The sequence below is a fragment of the Gavialis gangeticus genome, unplaced genomic scaffold (assembly GCF_001723915.1).
Source record: "Gavialis gangeticus isolate Ggan-Ray unplaced genomic scaffold, GavGan_comp1, whole genome shotgun sequence".
Taxonomy (NCBI): Eukaryota; Metazoa; Chordata; order Crocodylia; family Gavialidae; genus Gavialis; species Gavialis gangeticus.
The window spans coordinates 29,587,512-29,599,630 of record NW_017729033.1 but is presented as its reverse complement, the minus strand read 5'-3'; the positions used below and the strand labels follow the sequence as shown (position 1 = coordinate 29,599,630).

At 40.8% G+C, this 12,119-nt stretch overlaps 1 protein-coding gene across 1 annotated transcript in view; it reads right to left on the bottom strand.

The window, feature by feature from the left end:
• Positions 1–12,067, bottom strand: part of LOC109303614 (myosin heavy chain, clone 203-like) — a 115,335-nt gene extending 103,268 nt beyond the window's left edge. Inside the window, exons 1-3 of the mRNA XM_019525814.1 lie at positions 11,556–12,067; positions 10,658–10,723; positions 3,152–3,220 (exon numbers count right to left, since the gene is read on the bottom strand). Of these exons, the coding sequence (XP_019381359.1) occupies positions 3,152–3,220; positions 10,658–10,723; positions 11,556–11,588 (168 nt within the window). The 5' untranslated portion in view covers positions 11,589–12,067. The remainder of the gene's footprint in view (positions 1–3,151; positions 3,221–10,657; positions 10,724–11,555) is intronic.
• Positions 12,068–12,119: the final 52 nt, after the last annotated feature.

The window sequence follows — 12,119 nt, the reverse complement described above, 5'->3', positions numbered from 1 at the left end:
GGCTAGAATTTGGCCAGTACACTGAGAAAGGACTCTGAAATTTTTAACAAGTATAAATGTAATGAGCACTTCACACCGGATAAACAATATAACCAATATAGCTCAACTTTTTTTCCATTCAAGGTATTTTGTTATGCTCACAAACCAGTAGTCCAGAAAGCAGAAAGGGTATTTGGTCTGATTTACAATTTATAGGTGTCATCTTTGTTCAAATATAAACTTTTTTGTTTCCTCAATATTTGAAGTAAAAAGCAATTTAAATATAATTCTATGAGACAAAATTATTCATTTTATGCTTCCTTAAAATGTGCCTATGGGCTAGTATGGATGCTGTAGTGTAGCATCAGAACCACTCCCAAACATAGCATAGCATTGTGTTGCTCACAAATTGCTGAATGAAGAAAAGTAATTCAGGTTGACCAAGTTTTACTTGGAATTGCTGGACCGAATTTTGCCTCAGAGATGCACACGCAGTTCCCAATACCATTACTGGGATTTTATGCTTATGAACACAGGAATAGAATTTAGCCAATCAGCAGCAATTATGAATAAGTTTCAATTTAATTGGCTTAAAACAAATCTGCCTAGCCCAGCAACTTGACAGTCTGAAGAGGGTTTAAGCACCAGAAAGAATTATAATAATATATGCATGTCCCTATTACTAGTGCCACTCTACTTATTAAAAACAAGCCATCCTTTGTGACTATGACAGTACAGAGCATCGAGTAGTAGGGCTGGAAGGGACCTCCAGAGGTCACCTAGTCCAATCTCTGCATGAGGTAGGATCATCCCTATCCAATCCATCCATTGTCTAACCTCATAGCAAAACTACAGAGTCAACCCTGACAAAACCCAAGACATAATTCCTAACCTCCTACAGGTAAAGCAGGGAGGCCATGGTGGCCAATGTCCTGCTGCTCTTGCAAGATTATTAAAATAAACCTAAGAGATCCCAGGATCTCTTAGACCAGGGGCGGGCCATTATTTCGGGCGAAGGGCTGCTTACTGAGGTTTGGCAAGCTGTAGAGGGCTGCATTTCCCTCTCTGGTGCAGGGAAGCAGGAATAGCCCCAGGGTCCCAGACCAGAAACCTCTGCTAGGCAGGGATTTCTGGTTTGAGGGGAGGGGCAGGGCTGGGCACGCCTTGCTGCTGGGTCCTGACACCAGCTTCCCCTGGGTCCTACTGCCCCTGGCTCCTGTCATCTTTGACAGGCAGCTAGGAGCAAATAAATACTAAATTTTCAAATGTTCTTAGTGGGTCTGTGGGCTGGATAGAATGGCCTGGCAGGCTGGATCTGGCCCCTGATCCATATTTTGCCCACCCCTGTCTTGGGCTCTCTTCTATCTCCTGACTCCACGGGGCAACCAGCAAAGTCCAGAAGCATGGGAAATACCCACAGTAGAGCATAGGCATAACTATAACTGCTAAATCATCTCTGGCTAATGCCTATCCAACCTCTTGAATGCTTCCAGTGATGGAGATTCCCCAACTTCCCTAGGCAGTCTATTCTACTGCCTCACTGTATTAACAGTGAAGCAGTTCTTCCTGATATGAATCTAAACCTACTTTACTGCAACTTCAAGCCATTGGTCTCCCCACTAGGGAAGACTAAACCAATTTCCATCTGCTTTCAATTTATTTATTTTTTTTTACTATCATTTGTACTACGCTGGGCTCTCTATAAAATTCAGTGTGGTGTGTACTGTGCAAGGGACAGTCTGTGCCTTAACATACTTACATCTTCCACACATAGAACAACATATGAGAAAGGCACAGGGACATGAAGCGACTTGTTGAAAATTATGCAGGAAGTCTAAGGCAGAGCCTGACATCAGTCCTAAACTAGGGTTCTAACCACTAGATCATGCTATTTCTCAAGGTATTATTTAAAAAAGCAGCCACAAGCTACACAAAAGACAGAAATCATGATTTAAGGATAAGGTTTTCACCCACATTTAACATTACATAACCTTGCTCTAACTAGTTAAGCTGGCACTGAGAACCTTTGAAAATTCCACCCTAAATTATTATTTTCAAATTAATTAAATAATTTCTACATGGCAAGGGGAGAGTGTTCCATGGAGACTGTCAGATTGCTGGGCTTCACAAATAAATACAATTGCTTAGAGAACATGAGATTTCTAGGTATCACCAATATTCTTAAAGTTAGAAAGATGTATTTTCCAAATATGTCTTGATTATATTTTTCTCCAAAAACACATTATGGTTATATGTTTTCCCAAACTTAAAGTTACACATAAAAAAAATTCTAACTGTCAGATGCATAACAAGAGTTGCACCTTGCTTTAGATGATAAAACTGGTATCATGCCACATCCTCAAAGGTGAGGAGCCTGAGCACCAAGGAAGCAGAGTTTTAATATTTCCACTGACACAGAGCTCCCCTATGGCCATGGGCAAGTCACTTAACCTCTCTGCCTCAGTTTCCTTTTCTTTATGGGAATAATGTTGCTTGCTTACTTATCTACTTGAAAAAGGTATTTCAAGAATCATTTGGTGTTTTGAAAGCAATTTGGAGATGGTAAAATGGATTTGAAGATGTACTACATGCATAATAAATCAACAAAGCTATACATTAATTGGAAAAAAAAACCTCACTTCATATGACATACAGCAAAGTACCGCTTATTGTCATATTGAATTTGGTATTCAAGCCAGAATTGCACCTGAGAAGGCAGTCCATCTCTGAGTGGAAAAAGAAGCTGGAGTGAGAGGGGTAACCTGAAGGAGGAGAAGGATGGTCTCATGTGAAAGGAAATACAAACTAGAGTCCAAATTAATCCCTCTTGCAATTTGAATGAACTCTGATCCCAAAGCTGAAAAGAGCCTGCTGCTGCCAGACAAAATAATACACATAGGAAGCACACAAACAAGTTTTACACCATTTACTTATTATACCCTGTAAAATACGTCTTGTGTGTGGTATTTTGCAGGTATAGCTGCTGGTTATCAACATTTATCTAGCTGGCTGGTTTCTGCCCTCTACTTTAAAGGCACTAGCCAAATGGGGGGTTAGCAATCTGCGGCTGACAGTTTCAAAAGGCCATCCCCACTAAGCAGAAAAAGACAACTACTCATCATGCACACACATTTACACACTTGGCTCTGAAGTTTTAATCATTATTTCTTACCTTTTCATTCTCCAGGTCTATCATCTTCTGTGTCAGGGCAGCTTCCATTCCTTCGATCTGTTTTAACCACTATATGAACATGGCAGTAATGAGAGGAATACAGAAAGGTGAAAATACAGCTTTTGGAGGAGTTTTATTAATAATTTTGTAAGTTAATTTGCTGAGGACACACCCAGTTACATGCTTCACCCCTCCCCTGCCCCATTAACTGTTCTATTTTTTCAAGCTATCAATAAATGAGTAAGGCAGCCAGTGGGAATTAATAAAGCTTAATTGTGAACAGAGGTGGCTGTAATGCAGTGGATTAATTTGCTCCCCTCTAAAGATTTACATTTAGATTGAACTTGGGTCAAAACTGTAAAATTAGTCTGATGGTTTCAACCCTACTGTTCCCCACACATAGTCTGCAACACAGAAGTTTTGCTCTTAGGGCCGAACTCTGGCAGTCCTTGCTCATGGTACTTGAAACCAATGGAACAACTTGTCCTTTATTCACATAACAGTAGCTACATGAGGGGGTGAAGGGTGCCAAAAGGTAAAGTTTAAGATGGGTAGGCAAAACTGTATGAGAAAATTCATGCAGGTCAAAAGGTCAATCATCCTATCAATAACTTTTTATTACATCTAAAAGTATTATGAAAAGGCATAAAAGAACGGGCATTGCATTCCAAGTGTAAAATCGTTATGGTAGAAGCTAAAACTGTGGAACGCACAGATCTTGCTTGTTTAATATTAATGATGGTTAAAGGCAGTGAGTGTTCAGTCTTTCAGTATATTAGAAGAGGTGGAAATTCTCATTCATGGCTTCATTTCATTTACTTATTTATTTTTACTGGTTTAAAAAACACAGTTTAGGTAAATGGTTATTAATTTAAGTACAGCTTGCACCCACTTAGATCACAAGGAGCTTTAGAATATAGAGTAAAAGCATTCTGGGGAAATTAGGAGTCTTTGTTAATTTCTATATAAATCTGTTGATTGGTGTCTGGTGAGATTTGAGTTTCAACCTAATGGACCAACATGCAATCTATTTTTTTGTAAGTTATGTGGGGCTCTCATGATGATTTTTTTCAGTGACCACAAGCCAGAATGGATAAATTGCAGGCAATGATTCAGATTAGATTTAGGGGTTTAAAGAACGCAAATTCTCTTTTAAACTAGTTACATTACATTCTTTTAGTAAGAGAAGGTAAAACACAAATTCACTCCTCAATTATATTCATCTGGTCTTTTATCGTTTCAGAGAATGATAAATCAACATGGAAGCTTATTCTACCTACTTACTAGGTTTACATTTTAGCACAGATTCTAAGCAAGTGACAAGGAACATTTCATTTCCCAAGAGACTTTGTTCCAGCTGTAATCTTTGCACCTTTCTCTAAAATAATGGAGATGACAAATTAAACTAAGGAACAGGCATGTTGTGTGAAGGAGATCACCTTCCCATCACACACCTTCAAATATCACCCAAATGAAAGGGCTCTGTATAGGCAACTTATGCAAATAGGATCATGATCCATGTATTATGAACAGCCTTTTGACTGAAGGTAGAGTATTACAACCTCGCTCCAGCTGCTACTCCAGCCCTTAGCTCAAACAAGGCCACCATTTCCTATGCACTTCTATGCACCCATGCAATCATTAACTAGGTTCCTGTACCTCTTCCATTGGCCTGCCCCTAATGACTCTCTCTCCAATAGATGATGCCCACTTCTGCCACCATGCACCTATTTCACCCATCTCTCCACATGGCAGCAAGTTTGCTGCACTGCAGGCCTTTTTGTTATCCCGAAGGCCTTCGGTGAGTATCACCCTTGGAAAACTGGTCAATGCCAGTTTGATGCTGCTATTCAGAGAATTTCAGCTCAAGTTTACAGGCTGCATCCAGACAAGCGTGGCTGTGAATATGTGGTGCCACAAATATGTCTGCGGTGCCACGTACCACACATTTAGATGGTCTCTGCGCTGCAAGGGAACGCTGCCCATGCATGCGCTGCTCTACTTTTTTTCCTGAGGGTTTTATTGACCCATGAATATCTAGGGGTCAAAAAAACCTGCAAAAAAAAAAAAAAAATTTGGAGCAGCGCATACACAGGCAACGCACTCTACTCAGAAGTGGAGCCATGCTCCAGTTGACAGTGAGGCTCTATGCAGTAGCATTGCTCCCTCTGCAGTCCTGCGAGGTCCCCAGAGCCCAGGTAAGGCTGCTGGGGCCAGTCCAGTCCTGGCCCCAGCCTCCCCGACCAAACCTGGGGTAACTTGCCTCACACCAAAGTGCGCATGGCATGGGCGTTCCCTGGGGACAAGTAGCTGAAGCGCAAGGTGCACCGCTGCTACTCTTCTCCAGGGAACCAAACGTCCATGCTCCTCTGGATATGGCCTATTCCCGCCAGAGGACTTTGCAAGATCCTAAGTCTCCTCATGATCTCACTAAATCCAATGGGAGAAGGTGCTGAACCCCTCAGGGCTTGGCCTGAAATTTTTAGATGAGAATCAGCCACCTGTGTCATCCTTATGCTGTACTGGTCTCATTTTGAAGGAGGAATCATTAAGATTCAACATACATTTGAAGAGGAAAAAAGAGCAATTGATATAGTTCATGGGGTCATATTCAGTTATAACCTATCCCACATTAAAGCTACATTGCTGTGAAGTAATGTGACATCAGCTAGAATTAAACCAATATGTTGTTTACAAGAAGACACATTCCTTTATCGAACAGACTTATTTCCAGAAGGCTCATATCTATGCAAGGCAGAGTACTAAAAGCAATGTTTGACATGAATAAAAATGGAACATAATTATATGGACTCAGTCGAAGTGTGTGCAAGTGTACTGATGATGCTGAGGATATGTAAGTGGTTCCAGCATTTTACAGAAGGATCTTATAAGGCAAAGTTGTGATGGCTTATTTTGATTAAGGATCGTTCTATCACAATGGATACCAGAAATATACAGGAGCTAAATGGGTACTTAGTTACAGGGCCAGCTTCTATTTTGGGTCACACTGGACACTTTTACATGACTCAATTAATAAAGTCTTTTTATTTCGTAAAAAAGAAGAGGAGCTCTACTGAGGAAACCAGTGGAATTGCCTTGAACTGATGGAACTGAAAGCAAAAATTTGGCCTGTGATTCCTACTGGGGTTATGTTAAAATCAATTCTCTCATCTGAACCCTATTTCCATAGGGTTCTTATTTGCCTTGGATTTACAGCTTTTAATTTGGGATCCCTGGAATTAATACAGAACAGAAGGTGTCATAACAATGTGCAGCACCATGCTGTGTTTACAGTCATTTCCTCATGCAGCAAAGATGATTCCTTGTTTGTTATGCCTCATCTCAATATGCTGTGGACATCAGTAAGTCCTTCCATTAGCAAATCTCTAACCACTATACAAATCAGGCTGTGTAGAGTATCTCTGAGTGATTCATAATAATGAACTTAGCTGTGTTACATTTCCAGGAGGCCAGGAAGTGTTATTGTTCCTTCTTTTACAGAAGAAGCTGAGTAGACATGTTATATGTTGCTCAAGGCCACTCAGGTTGCTTGCAACCAAACAGTATTGACAGCAGGTATTTAGGGGGTTCATCCTGTACCTGAACCAACAAGGCACACACACACATGCATATACTCATTCCTGAAAATGCTCTAAGTTTTAAAAAGGCTGAAAGTGATTTCCTTCCTAAGGCATTAAGGCTTGAATTCAGAATTCTACATTTTCCCTGATATCAGTAGCACTTAAAGCATTAATTACAGCACAGCTGTGACCTTAATTAATAGGCAACCTCCTGTCTATTTAAGAACTAGCAATGCTGAGTGTTCCAGGAGAAATAAAACCCTAGATTCGGTGTTGGTGAGTGAAGAGCTTTTCATTCGCTTTAAGGCAGTACACGGGGAAACTCAGAACTCTTAATTCCTCATTTCCTGTATGAGCTTAATTGATATATCATCTGTATCATCCCAGTAGACTACTGGCTGGAGTTGGTAACCAACCCATACAGTCTACCAACACAAGGAAGTTGTAGCAACAGTGAAGTGAATGGGGGGAAATTGGAGGCTGGAATTGTGAATAGCTCCTTGAAGGCTTCTTAAAACACCAGTAATTGTAATATGCTTCCCACAGTAAGAAATAATAACATATAAGTAATAATCATACATTATTTACAGATATATTTATGAAAGAACCCAGAACAATCAGTGAATAATCACTGTTTTCATGAGTAGACAGGATGGTTTAATGGGTAGGACACTAGGCTAGGTCATCTGAGACCTATGCTCAGTTACCAGTGTAGGCACAGATATCATGTGTGATCTTGAGCAAGTGATTTCAATAGTCTGTGCCTCAACTCCCCATTTTCAACAGTTTCCTGCTTCTTACAGGTGCTATGTGGATCAAATTTATCATTGGGTTTTATTCATTACAGGTTTGTGAGACAACTACACTACAAATGGCATTAAAATTATATAGACTGTTTACACCTTAGTTTTAAAAACAAACGTATTGACAACAGAGGATAAAATTAAAGATTCTGTCTTTTTGAACAAGCTGGGTAAGTAGTAAGACAAACAAGTAAGTCATTCTTTAATCAGCCCAGGACAAACAGAAATGCTAGCAATAAGAATTCCTGTGAGATAATTAAAATGATTATTGAGGTGGATTTATAAAATATTTCTGCTTTTTAAAGATTGAAGATCATTTTATCATTTCTTCTTGTTATGAAGAACTGACAACAAACTCATTTTTTTCTTCGACTGTGACCATCAAGTGATGTGATTTCCTGAACTGTGCAAGCCTGACTCACAACAACAGTCCCATGCTTTTCAGTGCTCCTGCTCACACAAGAACTAACCAGCTTATGAAAGGGCAGCACAGTCCAGAGTTTGTGCAACTGTAGCCTAAGGAAAAGAATACTCAGATCCCCACCTAGCCTAATTGTTTGTGGTTTCTCCTAATATTTTAAAGTCTGCAATCCTCACCTTTTCTCTTACACTACACTGACAATAGTTTTACTGTTCTCCTAGTTTAATTCGGTGTACACTAGGGCTATGTGAAACGGCTGTTTGGATTCAGCTGTTTTGGAGAACAGTGATTCGTTTCGGTGTTTCAGATCACTGTCCTGCTTTGTTTCCACGAAATCTCCTCCAAGTCTGTTTTGAGCCCAGCCGGGCAGGGTTACAGGGCCCCAGCAGGGAGCAGAATGGGGCTGGGGGTGGCTTGTCTGGGGGAGGCGGAGGGCTGCTGCCCTCCGTGCAGGTGAGGAGACCCTCCCCACAGATCTCTGATCCCTGCAGAGCCAAGTCATATGGCAGGGACCAGCACTGCCCTGCCGTGAGACCTGGCTCCTCAGGGAGCAGAAATCTATGCTGGGGGTCTCCTCGCCGCCGCTACCTGCCAAATGCAGCCCTGGATCTCTGCTCCATGTGGAGCCAGGTCACACAGACACCAGCACTGCCCTGCTGTGTGACCTGGCTTCGAAGAGAGCAGAGATCCACTCCGGGGTCCCTAGCTGCTGATGCCTGACTTGTGCTGCTCTGGATCTCTGCCCCCTGCGGAGCCAGGTCGCATGGCAGGTACCAGCACTGCCCTGCCGCACAACCTGGCTCTGCAGGGAGCAGAGATCCACGCTGGGGTCTTCTCACCGCCACTGCCCACCCCGAGCAGCCCTGCGTCATCAGGGCAGCGAGGGGTGGGCCGCGGCAGCAAGGAGACCCCCAGCACAGATCTCTGCTCCCTGCAGAGTCGAGTTGCGTGACAGGGCAGCAGCGTACAGTTGTTTCCCTGCAAGCCTGGGTCTGAAACATCTCCAAAACACTTTCAAAACTTTTTGGATGCCTTGTTTTGATCCAAAGATGTTTCTGAGCCTTCTGTCTTGATTCAGATTTGGTGTTTTGGATGCTGAAACAGCCTGAAACACCTCCAAAATGAAATAGCTGCCAAAATTTTGCACAGCCCTAGTGTACACCAACCAATAACTTAGCTGAATCAAACAATCATCGTTTGCTAGTTATTATCAACTATTTAACAATACCAATGGAGTTTTGATGTTGCAGATCCATCTTTTAATATCAACTTTTTAAATAGAAGACTTACTGGGGAAAATACTTTCCTTTCTGGTTTATTTAAACAGACTCATTGTTTGCACCTATTAATGATAGAAATAGAAAGCTAGTTCCAGTTGCACAGAAATGAGTAATCTAATAATCTGTCCAGTGAAAAATACTTCTTAAAAATTAAATATTGAACTAAATATCACATTTACCAAAACCTCCTAAACCACTCCCTACTCCTTCGACTACTATGTGTTGGATGATCATAATTATACATTCTGGTCAATTACAGATCCACTGCTGAATGGCACGGAGGATTAGCAAAGAAAGATCATTTAAATAGCAAGTTAATTCAGCAATGTGTGCAACCGTGATGCCTATTTTTTTTTTTAAACCAATAATTCTCAGTTTGGATACTAAAAATATTATTTGAAAAACAGACGACTACACGTCTGTTCTCTGACTGACACATTTTGGTTTTAAAAGCTACAGGTGATTGGAGCGGTTATTTTCTGAAACCAGCTGACTATGTTGTTTAGGTCTGATGCCAACGAAATGTGCCAGGCATACAGTTCTGGATTTAGGTTTAGCATGAAACCTAATCACCCTTCAATACGGAGCTCAGAAGCTGCTTCACTTAATATACAGTAGTTGGACACATCAGCAGTGCCCTACTTGCTCAACGAAGTCTTAAGAGGGGACCAAACCTTAACAACAGAAACACTGCATCATGTTTTGCTATTTACATTTTCCCCACGTGACACTAAGGAGATAAAGGATGAGGACATTTGAATGAGTCAGAAAGTAGTAAAATGCCACGCATGATACTGAATTTCTCATTAATAGTACATTCAGGTAAAGTAAGTAGCAGGAAACAAAAAGGTAGGGTGTTTGTTTGTTTTATTTAACTTTTTTGGAGACATTTTTAGAGGTTTAAGAGGGGGAAAGAGATTAAGAGCCTTTTTCCCCCCAAAATTAAAATCTTTGCTTCTCATGCAATATAACATATGGGAAAAAGGAGTGCAGCAAGCTTCCCGCACTGTGCTTCCTGAGTATCCTCTTTTCCCCACTAACTCCCATAGAAGAGGACAGTACTCAGCTCACCACTTCTGGACTTCAGCACCTCACAGAAAGAATTACCATAATATCAATCATGCAAAGCAGTGGGCAGCCTCTTTTGAGGTTCTGGGTTCTTTTCTCAGAGGGGTTTGTGGGAGTGGAAGATGCTGGCACATCCCAAAGATGATACCTTTTCTCCAGATTTTTGAATATGCTTAATTGTATGTCACAGCCCTCCACATGCATAGCTCCAGTGAAGACATGGTTGTAATGAACACATGCTCAAATCCATGTGAATTTAACAGAAAGGCCACGCTTCTCTGATAAATCATCATACAAATTTCTGATTCGTGTGCTCTGGTTTTGTGCAGACAAAAAGCTTTAGTGAAGTCTACCTTTTCACAGAGGGAAAGTACAGTCCCAGCTTGGATTATTGCAACCTGTTCTTCGTTTCTCAAATTCTAAAACAGAAAAAAGGTGCAATTGCATTTTACACTGGATTGTAAATCCATTCCTCAAAACACTCTGTATGCATCAAAGTATATCAGCTGCCTGATTATTTAAAAAACAAGAACAGAAAATACCCAGTGATTAAAAATTAAGCTCAAGTAAAGTAGATACAGTCCCTAGTCACTTAAGTTCAATACATCATTCCCATCGTGGCTTTTCAATGGAACAGTTCCATGAAAACAAAGTGGCTACAGTCTAGTGATCTTTTTAAATGGGAGAAATGGCATTTCACTGCAGAGTAGCCCTAATGCAAGGAATCTATTGCAGAATTGGGCCTTTTATTAATGAAGGCTACTCACAGAATAAGAGAGTTCCCATAAATATTCTTTTGGATCTCACAGTTTAATCTATGATCTGAAACTCTTGTCTGAATCAACCCTCTGCCTTACAGACCAGACTCAAGCTTTCCTAACATATGCCTCTCATAAACCAGCTCTCATTGCACTTTGTAAGCTCCCAAGTTTACATCTGAGAGGCATTGCAAAAGAATATAGCTTTGACTTCTTTCTCCTGTCTTATATCTTGTCCCCTGCAGTTCCTAAAAAAAGTATTTAAATGCCACTCAAGAGGGGCCCAAATATATTTTGAAAAAATGCAAGGAACCTGCACCTATGCTGGTAACAACTATCCCTGTCATTTGCCAATGAATATGCAAATTCAGTCATTCAGAAATGCCCTAGTGCATTTACTGGCATGTACTATGTACCAAGAGAAAAAGAAAACAACTTCAGAACAAACACACACACAAGACCAGAAATATATTTGAAATAAAAAAAGTGTTACCCCATTATCTCCAAGAATATCTAGCTTCTTCATAAGTTCAGAAATATTCACATCCTAGAAAAGATTTTCAATACTCATTGTTCATAAAGGAAGGGGGGGAAACAACCTTCAGTATTCATATCTTTTCATGACTTTTCTGTAACTTTACATGCAAAATGTCACCAAAAGCCACATGTCAGTTTTATACCACAGGGACACCAATTCTATGGATGTGTTCACAGTTCAGGGAGAGGTGTACAGAGTAGCTGTTTTCTGCACACCACTGTGGGTGGGCTTATTAGCTCAATTGGCTCTGTCACTCAGTAGTGCAGATTAGTTTACCCACAGTACCACGCAGATGTGGTAACATTTTTATAAACCACTACAACAGTACAACATGCTTGAGGCTGGGGATGCCTGGCATGACAAGTTTACCATACACATGGCCTTAGAGCTAGAACAATGGGTACATGTGAAGTCATGTGTCATTTCATATGTACTTTCATCAGTTTACTAATGAATATAACTCAAATGCTGAATTAGGGAAACAGGCTTAGAGGCAGATCCAGTCCAGGATGTCAAGTT